Consider the following 13,722-nt stretch of genomic DNA (forward strand, 5'->3'; position numbering starts at 1 on the left):
AAGTGGTGTGTTGAAGTCTCCCACAATTATTGTATGAGGTGCAATGTGTGCTTTGAGATTTACTAAAGTTTCTTTAATGAATGAGGCTGCCTTTGTATTTGGAGCATAGATATTCAGGATTGATAGTTCCTCTTGGAGGATTTTACCTTTGATGAGTATGAAGTGCCCCTCCCTGTCTTTTTTGATGACTTTGGGTAGGAAGTCAATCTTATCAGATATTAGAATGGCTACTCCAGCTTGTTTCTTCATACCATTTGCTTGGAAAATTGTTTTCCAGCCTTTCATTCTGAGGTAGTGTCTATCTTTTTCTCTGAGATGAGTTTCCTGTAAGCAGCAAAATGTTGGGTCTTGTTTGTGTAGCCAGTTTGTTAGTCTATGTCTTTTTATCGGGGAGTTGAGTCCATGATATTAAGAGATATTAAGGAAAAGTAATTGTTGTTTCCTGTTATTTTTGTTGTTAAAGTTGGCATTCTGTTCTTGTGGCTGTCTTCTTTTAGGTTTGTTGAGGGATTACCTTCTTGTTGTTTCTAGGGCGTGGTTCCTGTCCTTTTATTGGTTTTTTTCTGTTATTATCCTTTGAAGGGCTGGATTCCTGGAGAGATAATGTGTGAATTTGGTTTTGTCATGGAATACTTTGGTTTCTCCATCTATGTTATTTGGTTTCTCCAGCCTGGGCTGGAATTTGTGTTCTTTTAGTGTCTGTATAACATCTGTCCAGGATCTTCTGGCTTTCATAGTCTCTGGTGAAAAATCTGGTGTAATTCTGATTGGCTTGCCTTTATATGTTACTTGGCCTTTTTCTCTTGCTGCTTTTAGTATTCTATCTTTATTTAGTGCATTTGTTGTTCTGATTATTATGTGTCAGGAGGTATTTCTTTTCTGGTCCAGCCTATTTGGAGTTCTGTAGGCTTCTTGTATGTTCATGGGCATCTCTTTCTTTAGATTTGGGAAGTTTTCTTCTATAATTTTGTTGAAGATGTTTGCTGGTCCTTTGAGGTGAAAATCTTCATTCTCATCCACTCCTATTATCCGTAGGTTTGGTCTTCTCATTGTGTCCTGGATTTCCTGGATGTTTTGAGTTAGGATCTTTTTGCATTTTCCATTTTCCTTGATTGTTGTGCCGATATACTCTATGGAATCTTCTGCACCTGAGATTCTCTCTTCCATCTCTTGTATTCTGTTGCTGATGCTCGCATCTATGGTTCCAGATTTCTTTCCTAGGGTTTCTATCTCCAGTGTTGCCTCATTTTGGGTTTTCTTTATTGTGTCTACTTCCCTTTTTAGGTCTAGTATGGTTTTATTCATTTCCATCATCTGATTGGATGTGTTTTCCTGTTTCTCTTTAAGGACTTCTACCAGTTTGGTTGTGTTTTCCTGTTTTTCTTTAAGGACTAGTAACTCTTTAGCCATGTTCTCCTGTAGTTCTTTAAAGTCCTTCTTGATGTCCTCTACCATCATCATGAGATATGCTTTTAAATCCAGGTCTAGCTTTTCAGGTGTGTTGGGGTGCCCTGGACTGGGCGAAGTGGGAGTGCTGGGTCCTGATGATGGTGAGTGGTCTTGGTTTCTGTTAGTAAGATTCTTACCTTTACCTCTCGCCATCTGGTAATCTCTGGAGTTGTTATAGTTGTCTCTGTTCAGAGGTTGTTCTTCTGGTGATTCTGAGTATCGTCTGTCAGCAGACCTGGGAGACAGGCTCTCTCCTCTGAGTTTCAGTGGTTAGAGCACTCCCTACTGACAAGCTTTCCTCTTAAAGGGAAGGTGTACAGATATCTGGCGTTTGGACCTCCTCCTGGCCGAAGAAGAAGGCGGAAAACAGGACCTTTCCCAGATGCTGTGTTGCTTTGGCAGGTCACAGAAGCTGTCAGCTTCTGTGGTGCACACTCTCAGCTGTGCAGACTAAGTTCCTAAGTTCAGTGGAGTCCTGGATCCAAGATGTGCTTCCTGCTCCTGAGGCAGAGGGCTCCTGTTCAGGGCAGACCACTGTCTTCCAGCTGGGAGGGTGCCAGATGTCTGCGGCCCCAAAAGGGTGCTGCCTCAGCGGCTCTGTGGCTCCCACCTGTCCCAGAAGCTGTCTGCCTCTGTGGTCCTCACTCTCACCTGTGCAGACTAAGTTCGGTGGAGTCCCGGAGCCAAGATGGTGCTCCCTGCGGGGCGGACCTCTGTTCTCCGGCTGGTAGGGTGCCGGATGTCTGTGGCCCCAAAAGGGTGCTGCCTCAGAGGCTCTGTGGCTCCTGCCTGTCCCAGAAGCTGTCTGCCTCTGTGGTCCTCACTATCACCTGTGACTATGTTCGGTGGAGTCCCGGAGCCAAGATGGCGCTCCCTGCAGGGCGGACCTCTGTCCTCAGGCTGGGAGGGTGCTGGATGACTGCGGCCCCAAAAGGGTGCTGCCTCAGTGGCTCTGTGGCTCCCGCCTGTCCCAGAAGCTGTCTGCCTCTGTGGTCCTCACTCTCACCTGTGCAGACTAAGTTCGGCGGAGCCCCGGAGCCCCACTTAATATTTCTAAAGAGGCACAAATATATACAGTGAACTATTAACTTACAAAATTGTCAAATGCTGAAACCATAATTAAACTGCACTCTTGCTATATTTTGAAAACTAAGTAGATCTCTCTGCCATGTAGAAACATTTTACTTCTACCATCCATGCAAGATTCCTTTCCAGTTTTAGTATTTGATAATTCTCTGATTTTTCTGAAAACTTTATAATCCACCAAGCTTCCTAACACAAAATATAAATACAGGATGAAGTAAAAACGATTCACTATTTCTATATTTGTAACAACTATCACATAATCTATAAATAATAGTAATTGTATAAAATGTAATTTACCTTGAACGTATACATGCACAGTTTAACTTCCTGGAAAATGTTTTTCTACCATATTCCATTGCATTTCAATTATTTCTAAATTACCTCAACAAATACAATAGAGAGATGCAAAACAATGATAATTACCTGTTCGGAGACTCCTGGCTCACTGAGGAAACTGAATCAGAGCCCTCTACTGGAGTGGGGATCCTTTCTGATAGCAAGCTTGTCTAAGAGAAATTAATGGGTTAGTTCATTTTTCTGCTTTTCTGACCAATGACACTATTCACAAGATTTCTAATTCTGTAGTTCTGTTGTTAATCCTTGATCTCTTTTAAGTCAGCTTTCAAAATTAATCCACTGGTTTGTACATGGCTCCTGCTGCATTATGTTCTTGATGTTTTAATCTTCACAAAAGAAGGGGATGCTATACAAAGAAAATTCACCTCAAACTTCTGCTAGCAGAGTAAAAACTTTTGTGGTAATCAGTTAAAGGCTTAGACCCTAGCTCTACTGAGAAGGAGGTTCTGAAGTCACCCTGTGCCAAGTTAAGAAGTATGGATAGCTAATACCAACTACCACAATGCTGGAGAAGTAATATTTAACCTGGCATGGTGGCACATGCCTTTAATACTAGCACTCAGGAGGCAGAGGCAGGCAGCTCTCTGTAAGTTCAACACCAGCCTGGTCTATATAGTAAGTTCCAACCAGAGCTCCATAGTGAGACTCTGTTTCAAAAAGAGAGAGAAAGGGAGGGGGAGGGGAAGGGAAAGGGGAGAGGGGGAGGGGGAGAGAGGGAGAAGAGAGAGAGAGAGAAGGGGAGGGGAGGGGAGGGGAGGGGAGGGGAGGGGAGGGGAGGGGAGGGGAGGGGAGGGGAGGAAGGAGAAAGGGGAAGAGGGAGGGAAGAAGGGGAGGAGGGGGAGGGAGGAAAGGAAGAAAGGAAGGAAGGAAGGAAGAGAGAGAGAGAGATATTGAGACAGAGAGAGAAAGAGAGAAAGAAAGAGGAGGGAAAGAGAGATACATGTACCATTAAGATACCCTATCTATGATAAGGTATTACAATGATGGGTAACTGAAATCAAGATCTGCAGGGAGGGAGTCTGAAGCACATACCTTCTTCCATGCCTTTGCTATGGATTCATGTAAACCATAAGGAAGCAACACCTGTAAGCCTTCACAGGTACCGTAGATCTGACGACACACAGAAATAAAAGCTCCTTTAACTACAGGCAACATTTCCGATCCAGAAAAAATAGAAATATCTTCTTCAAGAAGTTTCTTTGAAAACTTGGCTATTATATGAGCACCTGTAAGACTAAAAAAAATACCACAGATGTGACCCCAAACCCAATTGAGCCTGACATCATGGAGCACTAACAAAACAGCTTGTCTCCACACAGCTCACTTACTTTACATATCTCATAGGCTTTGACTAACAAGTCGGTATCCCTGATTCACCAATGTGCACATGTCCAGTCATGACAAAGGTTTCTGTGGAGCACAGGAAAGGGCAGCCAGGTGGGAGAAACAGCAAATCTGAGTATACTTAAAAGAGACACATGGATGCCATGAACCAGGGCCATGCATGAGTGTTCTTACTTTTACAGTGAGAATATGGTATTGTTTGAGCTGTTGCTACCTTCCCCATTACAGTAACAGCATCTCAACTCCCTATCTCAAAGCTTGAGATCGTTTTTCCGGAAAATAATAGTAGCAGAGATGAAAATTAAAAGAATGCTTCCAATGTGAAAGCTGCTATTTTAAGTATTTTAATGTGCTTACATTGTTTCTTTTTCTATAATCCTTTAAAGCGGGAGTTTAAAAAATTGGAGAATATATGTACAGATAACAGAAGTAGCTTGCATAATAATAGCACACAGCTAATGGTGAGAGAGAAGCAACATCACTTAGTCTGTCTAACCCCAGAGAGAAGTAGTACTGACACTTTTTCTAGATTTTTAAGAAAGCAAAAGCAGCAAGCATGAGATGTGAGAGAGCCCTCAAGCCTCCAGTGCCTTCCGCCGCAGCTGTATAAACACATTTCCATCCTTGCCTTGCACACGCAACCCAGTGTACACCTCCAAATGACAAAATCTCTATTTTAAATGTAGTGTATCCACACAAAAATTACAACTTTTAGTTAGACAGCCCATATCAAATTTCTCTTTAGTCTCTCAAGGAAGTCATTTCCCCTAGATGGGTTTGTTTAAATTACACTCCCTGTAAGTCCTGCGGGCTATGCCCTGTGATTTATACTCCCTGTGAAGTTTTTCTCCAAGTCAATGATTCAATAATTTTTTATTTGAATAACTGTTTCTCCACAGTATCTTCCAACCCATTTCCCATTTCCTCAAATGTTCTTGAAAATAATAATTAGGTCTGAGGCTTGAATGTTAGTTCTTTGTTTCTTCCTTGCTAAGCAACTTCATTGGTGATGTGTGCCTACTGCATAAGCCACATAGTTGGTGGCCCCACTTTAGATGATATTAAAAGTTAGCCTGGCAGATGGCACTACGCTTGCATTTCTAGTAAGAACGGCTTTTTCACCAAATGATTTTAGTAATTATTGTAGTGATTGCCAAGATTTCATGAAGAAAGACTTCATGAATATTTTTCTGATTCAAGAATTGTGTTGGTATTAAGCAACTGGACTTCTGCAAAGAATGTTTCCTGGGTAACTTGTTAAAGTACAGTGTGTAAAGGAAAGTTGGAAAAATATACTAATATCAATTTGCAAAATAATAAATATACTTGGTATCATAGCAGCATCAAAAAGAAATCATTCAGTTCATATGTACTTTATTTTTACTATTTTTATTATTTTAATATCTTTTTAATCAATATTTTTATAGACCTAATAATCTTTTACCCTATTGTACCCATTATTTTTTGATGCTTAAGTTACATGTCTTAAGACAGTAGACTCTTTCTTGAGGAACTCTTAGCACTATCCTGCTAGTTTTAAACAGTTACCATGTTTTCTAGAGTAAAAATTATGTAAGGATGATTCTGTATACTTCTTATTTCTGACCTAGAAACAATCATTTCTTCAAGGCTTCCTGTACCCCCTTATGGGGGAAAAAGAAAGATAAAGAGATAACAGATTGCAGGAATCTGCTGTCAATATCATTCCTTCTAGGTCTTTGCCAGGGTAGTGACCTGAAAAAAATCTTTTTAGAAAAAAAAAGTAAGCTCATAATTGCATTTCCATTATGTGCTGAACAGTCAACATTTTGTTTCTTTAATTTTATGATTTTATATTGTATCTAACACTGAAAAGTCTTAGTGCCAAATGCCATTACCTAGTCATCTATTATCCATAACAATTTTAAAATAACACCAATACTGCTTCTAAAAATACCAAATGCAGCTGGCATTGAAGATCATTTCTCTTACACTACACCCAACTACAGTTCAGTCACGTTGAGAATACCTGAAGTAATTTTCTTTCTACACAACTTTGTCACTAACCAGCCTGTGAAGTTTGCTTACTTGTTTATTTCACAGGTTTTTAAACTTGTGAGTTCTTTCTTCTTTGTTTATCATTTGGAGCCTAAAGCAACTATTTAATTGTAACCTAATATCTAAGTATGATCAATGTATATCTCATGGAGAACATTTCTCCATGTATGGTTTCTTCTGTTCCCTGGAACTAACCGTTTTCCTTGCCTTTCAATCTCTCTAAGCAATATAAGCAAATGGACGGCTCCTACTGTCCTGTCCACAGAGGGCAGTCTGTAAACATTCATCTGTTCTTTCTCTTTTTTCACTCAGTGCCAACACTAACAGCATAAGCTATCCAGAAAAATACTGCCAATTCTGTGTGGGGTGTGTGTGCACAACAGAGTCAAGGGACAACCTGGAGATCAGAGGACAACTGCAGCAGTCACATCTCTAGTTCTACCATGTGAGTTCCAGCAATTAAATACAGGTCATCGAGTTTAGTACGTAGTACATTTCCCTGCTAAGGCATTCCCTAGCCCCCTAATTCCTTTTTACAGCTAGTAAGCTGCTCATTGCTCCAATGTGAAAAACAAAATTTAATGAGCCAGACTCTTTCTAATTGCATTTGCAAACATTCCAACCTTTCTACTAAGGAAACAATCAGGGTACCACACAATGATAATCAGAGGTCACTTTTGGTAGTTTATATCTTGTTTGTCCCACTTCGATGTGACAGAACCTTTCTTTAAAAACAAAAATACATACACACCCTAGAGGCAGTACCTGGCAAACCCCTGATTTATCCAAATTAACAATATTCATACAAAAACAGAGAACCTGTATAAGGATATAAGGCTGGGCATACTAGCACTTTTTTATTATTTTTGTTTGTTTGTTTTTCTAATCAGTAACTTTTTTTAATTTTATAAGCTTTGCTACCAAAAACAAAAACAAAACCTTGCAAATAAATAAATTTGTCACATACCCAAATGACCCAGACTCAAAGTCGATGCTTCTTAATGATCTTACATACAATAAAGGTTGACAGGTTGACGGGGGAATCACAGTTCAAGGCTGGATTATATTATTAGTGAGGCATTATTTTAAAAAGAAAATGATTTTGTAGAGGGTTAAGTAATAAATGAAAAGATCTTTGAATTCATGATAGGAGAAAAATGTTCCTTTAAAAAAAAAAAAAGACTGTTAAATACTTAACAGCTCCAGTTCAAACCAATAAACTAAAGGCATAACATCTCTCTTTCCTCCATAAATTCAAAAAATTCATAAGTAAAACTAGTTTTTAAATGCATAAAAACCCTCCAGGAGAAAGCAAATGGGAAAGATAATGGGAAATTTTGGACTTGGAATGCAGAAGAGCTGAGTAAACCTAGAAAGTGCCAGTTGCCAGCCACAGTGCAACAGCTGGATTCATCAGACCTAGAAGTCTGATGAACTAAGAATCTCTGTGAGTGGGAACAACCAAACAACACTGAAAGCATGTGTGCCTAGAAGGAAGTTTATGGAAAACTATAGCCTCCAGGTCCCATTTAAGATTGCAAGCTGCCAGCCCAGGGACTTCTCAGAAGGCACAGAGATCAAAAGACAGGAGGGTAGACCCAATCAAAATGCACACACTGAGGCCTGAGGTCCAACACCGCGTCAACACCGACTCTACTGAGATGTGTGGGTGTTCAGGCACATGACTGCAGGAGGCTTCTGTAAGGTTTTCTTCCAGTAAAATTCTATGCATTTTCAACAACAACAACAAAAAAAGTAATGACCACAAGCGACAACTGCCTTTGTAGTCCTTACCAACAATTTTTTAGACACCTAAGGGGTAATAAACCAAAACAACAGATTAAAAACAAATGAAAGGAAAACGAGAAAGTATGAGATGAAATGTCATTATCCACAGAGGTGAAAAAACTTACTCTGCTCTAACAGCAATAAGATATTCTGCCTTTAACACACTCACTCACCCACTCACTCACTCACATAAGCACACACACATACTCACATATGCACACACATACACTCATATATGCACACACTCACATATACACATATACACACATACACACATATGCACACATGCTAATACACACTCACATATGCATAAATACTAACAAACACATATAAGTTGTCATATACACTCATATATACATACACTCACATATACACACACATATGCATGCATACTTACATATGCACACAAAAAACTCACATGTATGTATACGTGCACACACAAACATGATCAGCCCAGGAAGATTGTTCAGTAGGTAAAAGCACTTGCATGTGACTACTATGCCCTTAGTTTGATCCTCATAATTCTATCAATATATAAGAACAAAACAAACTTTATAATGTTCTCATTTGAAACCCACAAATGTACCATGGAACATGCATGCCTGTGAGTACAACCATGTGTGTGCATGCATACACATACACACACAATACACACACACATATGTACAAGCATATATGTACATACAATCAATAATAACAAAATATGATTTTCTGGAAAAAGCCACAAAATTGTTAAGTTTTAAGTTAGTACAAATAACAAGAAGAAGAGAAGAAAGAGAAGAAGAAAAAGTAGAAGAGGAAGAGGAGGAAGATTAATAATAAGTAAAAAACACTAGCACCAGAATGAGAGGTTACATTTCTCACTACTGATCCCAGGCACTATCAAGATAGCAAGAGCACATTATTGATAACATTAAACTATGTATAGATAAATAACTACATCATTTCTCTACAAAATACAACCTGCTAAATTCCACATGAAAACTCTCAACAGGTCTACTGAAGAAATTAAGTAATTAAAAGGATTACATAATTCAAGGTACACATTATCTCACACAAGAATACTACCAAATATTGAGAGAAGCTATAACAGTTCTCTACAATTCTGGCACACGATAGAAGCAGGAGAAGTCATTTCTAACTTTTTTAATTGGATATTCTATTTATTTACATTTCAAATGTTATCACCATTCCCAGTTTCCCCTCTGGAAACCCCTTATCTCATACTCCCTCCTCCCACTTCTATGAGAATGGTCCCCCACCGACCCACTCCTGCCACTCCACCCTGACATTCCTCTACATTGAGGCATCAGGCTTTCCCAAAACAAATGGCCTCTCCTCCCATTGTCATCTGACAAGGCCAACCTTTGCTACATATGTGTCTGGAACCATGGGTCCCTCCTTGTATACATTGGGGCGGGGGGTCTGGTTGGTTGATATTATTGTTCTTCTTATGGGTTGCAAACCCCTTCAGCATCTTCAGACCTTTCTCTAACTCCTCCATTGCAGACTCAGTGCTCAGTCCAATGGTTGGCTGTAAGCATCCACCTCTATATTTTGTCAAGCTCTGGCAGAGCCTCTCAGTAGACAGCTATATCAGGCTCCTGTCAGCAAGTATTTCTTGGCATCCACAATAGTGTCTGGGTTTGGTGTCTAATTATGGGATGGATGTCCAGGTGGGGCAGGTGACATCTGTCCAGGATCTTCTGGCTTTTATAGTCTCTGGTGAGAAGTCTGGTGCAATTCTGATATGTCTGCCTTTATATGTTACAACCTGCTAAATTCCACCTTTTTACCTTACTGCTTTTAATATTTTTTCATTGTTTTGTGCATTTGGTGTTCTGATTATTATGTGATGGGAGGAATTTCTTTTCTTTTCTGGTCCAATCTATTTGGAGTTCTGTAAGCTTCTTGTATGTTCATGGGCATCTCTTTCTTTAGGTTAGTGAAGTTTTCTTCTATAATTTTTTTGAAGATATATACTGGCCCTTTAAGTTAGGACTCTTCATTCTCTTCTATACCTATTATCCTTAGGTTTGGTTTTCTCATTGTGTCCTGGATTTCCTGGATGTTTTGGGTTAGGAGCTTTTTGCATTTTCCATTTTCTTTGACTGTTGTGTCAATGTTTTCTATGGTATCTTCTGAACCTGAAATTCTCTCCTGTATCTCTTGTATTCTGTTGGTGATGCCTGTGTCTATGATTCCTCATCTCTTTCCTAGGTTTTCTATCTCCAGGATTGTCTCCCTTTGTGATTTCTTTATTGTTCCTATTTCCATTATTAGATTGTGGATGGTTTTGTTCAACTTTTTCAACTGTTTGGTTGTGTTTTCCTGCAATTCTTTAAGAAATTGTTTTTTGGGTTTTTGGTTTTGGTTTTGGTTTTGGTTTTGTTTTGTTTTGTTTTTGTTTGTTTGTTTTTTGGTTTGGTTTGGTTTGGTTTGGTTTGGTTTGGTCTTTCAAGACAGGGTTTCCCTGTATAACCCTGGCTGTCCTGGAACTCACTCTGTAGACCAGGCTGGCCTCGAACTCAGAAATCCTCCTGACTCTGCCTCCTAAGTGCTGGGATTAAAGGCATGCACCATTACTGCCCGATTGGGCTTCTATCTGTTTACTTCTGTTCTCCTGTATTTCTTTATGTCCTTCTTAAAGTCCTCTATCATGATCACGAAATGTGATTTTATATCCAAATCTTGTTTTTTCAGTGTAGTGAGGTAGTTAGGACTTGCTGTACTGGGAGTACTGGATTCTGATGATGTCAAGTAGCCTTAGTTTCTGTTGCTTAGCTTCTTGCCCTTGCCTCTTGCCATCTGGTTATCTCTGGTGTTAGTTGATCTTGCTGTCTCTGATTGGAGCTTGTCCCTTCTGTGGGCCTGTGAGCCTGCAATCTTTGGTGTGGCAGCACTCCTGGGAGACCAGCTCTCTCCTGGTGGGATTTGGGTATGGGGGGTTGTGGGACAGTCTTAGCTCCAGGGCAAATATGGAGATAGGAAGGATCCTGTCCCCAGCTGCTATGCTGTTCCTATGCCCTGTGAGCAGAGCTAGGACAGGGTAACAGAAGAGGAGGAAAGGTGTGCCTTCTCCTTATGAATCTGTTTGACATGAACTAACTTCTTGTGGCTTCAGACAGCTGTGAGATGGTCTTTGAGAGCAGGTAAGAAGATATTGGATCCCATCTGGAATGATTGCTACTATCCTTATTATGAGCTAAGATTAGGTAAGAAAGGGGCTGAAGAGGTGGCTCCATTGTTAAGAGCACTTACTACTCTTGCAGAGGATCCAGGTTCCCAGCACTTGCATGGCAGCTCAGTACTGTCTGCAATTCCCCTTCCAGGGCATCCAATACCCTCTTCTACTCTCCAAGGATGTCTGAATGCATGAATGTAGTGCATATAAAGTCAGGCAGGCATATACACATACATACATAGAAAAACAATAAACATTTAAAAAAAGACTTATCAAAGATAGTTTAATGTGGACCTGTTCAGGAAACCTAAGTACACCCAAATAGGTAAGAAGATTAAAACATGCACGCACCTTTCTTCTTCAGAAGAGTTCATATTTTCTCCATACAGAAGTAAGATGAGTCCTTCCTCCACAGAAGCGATTCTTGCCAAAATATCAGCTATATGAATTAGAGCTGTCTCAGAGCAATCTGGAGCAGCCTGCACATTAAAAATAAAAATAATAATGATGACAAGACAAATCATATAATTGTACGATGTAGCAGAGGTGATGTATGCAATCTAATAAAGTTATATCGCAAGTACAACAACAGAAACCTTCACAACTGCCGGTTGTGAATTAACATATCTGAGGTACATGCATCATTAGATGATATTCTTTTACTAGCTGTGCTGATGAGGCAAATCAACCCAAGGTTTTCACATAAGCCAGTTACTGAGAATCACTGTCTGTGTTACAGATTCAAGTGTAATTCTGGCTACCAAATGTGATCTAGTTCCATACCAATCTGTATTATCTTCTATTTTTCAGGTACCATATTCCTACAAATTCATTGTGTTGTATATGCTAATACACTATGGTTTTGTCTAATTGATGCCATCCCCTTATATACCTCGCTAGATAAAGGTTGACAAGGGACAGCCAGTTCACGAGTTGGATAACAGCCAATAATATCATCCACTCGGAAAACAAATTGGACCAATAATATCTGCTTACTTTAAGTGGAGGCATTAACAGATTGGCCAACATATAAGAAAATATCAAAAACAAATATTAAAACCTAGAAATTATGTTAATGATGAAGTTGGCTGACAGAAACTCCCATTATTTTCAGGGTCTACTTATTGCTTTATACCTGCATGGATGCTGATATCCATATTCTATATATTTTAAAATGTGATTATATTAACTGATTTAGTGGTGATATGACCATTGTGGGTGGTGCCATTCCCTAGTTTGGATCCTGGACTGTATAAGTGTAGGAAGATTGCAGAGCAGTAATATGTATTTGTCTCCATTCCTTAACTGTGGGATACAACATGAATAGGTCCTTCAAGCTACTAGGTCCCAACCATGACAGACTGCCCCTTGAACTGGGAGTTAACATAAGCATGCCTTATTGTTTTCTATACTTATAATACCCAGTACAGAGCATTGATGTGGTAGTGAATCACTACATGACTCTAGATATCTGAAATTAGGTATTAGATGTCTAACCTTTTCTCCTTTAAGCTATTTTATTGAGTTAATTTGTCACAGCAATAATAAAGAGAAAACTACCTACACATACATATCTAGTAATTCCAGCACTCAGAAACTAAATGGGACGGGAGGATTGAGACTCTCAGGTCTGTCTAAACTGTGTGTAGAGACCATGCCCCTAGAAAAAAATTATACACATGTGTGTTTTATGTATGTACTTATGTACCTCATATTCATATGTATATGTATATGTATATGTATATGTATATGTATATGTATATGTATGTGTGTATGTATGTATGTTCTGTGTGTACACAGAAAATAGAAATGTAGATATACTTGAGTGCACACATGTGCACACACACACACACACACACACACACACGCATGACTATCCATCCACCCAACTCTATTAGATAATCTGTTTCCATACAAACTACTTTTTTTGACACCTGTATCTAAAATGTGTTCCTTCTCTCATGTATATTAATTCATACTTATATCTGTGTCCACATATTTTGCCATACAAACAGTTTTGCCTTAGAACTTTCTGTTACTCATGCTAAATATCTCCCATTTAAAAGTGATTAGAGTGGCCTCCTTAAATAAAGGTGTGAGCATGCCTTACTGTCTTCCATATTGGTGCCACCCACACAGAGCACTGACACAGCACTGACTCCATAGGTGATGTTGATTATCTTAAATTAGGGACTGGAGAGCTACTGTGTATCAGTGGACTAGCCTATACTTAAAAAGGTACAATTCAGAAGCAGCAAGACAGCACTTGCCACCAGGCTTGATGACCTGAGATGAAACCCTGATGACAAAAGAGAAAAGACTGAGAAAGTTCTCACCTGACCTCTGCATACACAGCACAGCACGTGAATACCATCCCAAATAAATAAATAAATAAATAAATAAATAAATACAATGCAATACCAAAAAACGCAAAAGATAATTCAAACACAGGGCTGCCTGCAGAACCCAGGAGAGGA

At 39.4% G+C, this 13,722-nt stretch overlaps 1 protein-coding gene across 1 annotated transcript in view; it reads right to left on the bottom strand.

The window, feature by feature from the left end:
- The window catches only part of Tbc1d32 (TBC1 domain family member 32), a 244,143-nt gene that overhangs the window by 155,200 nt on the left and 75,221 nt on the right, over positions 1-13,722 (bottom strand). The window contains exons 15-17 of the mRNA XM_021174643.3: positions 11,597-11,724; positions 3,925-4,126; positions 2,959-3,041 (exon numbers count right to left, since the gene is read on the bottom strand). Of these exons, the coding sequence (XP_021030302.1) occupies positions 2,959-3,041; positions 3,925-4,126; positions 11,597-11,724 (413 nt within the window). The remainder of the gene's footprint in view (positions 1-2,958; positions 3,042-3,924; positions 4,127-11,596; positions 11,725-13,722) is intronic.

The sequence above is a fragment of the Mus caroli genome, unplaced genomic scaffold (genome assembly GCF_978045245.1).
Source record: "Mus caroli unplaced genomic scaffold, Mus_caroli_1 scaffold_9, whole genome shotgun sequence".
NCBI lineage: Eukaryota > Metazoa > Chordata > Mammalia > Rodentia > Muridae > Mus > Mus caroli.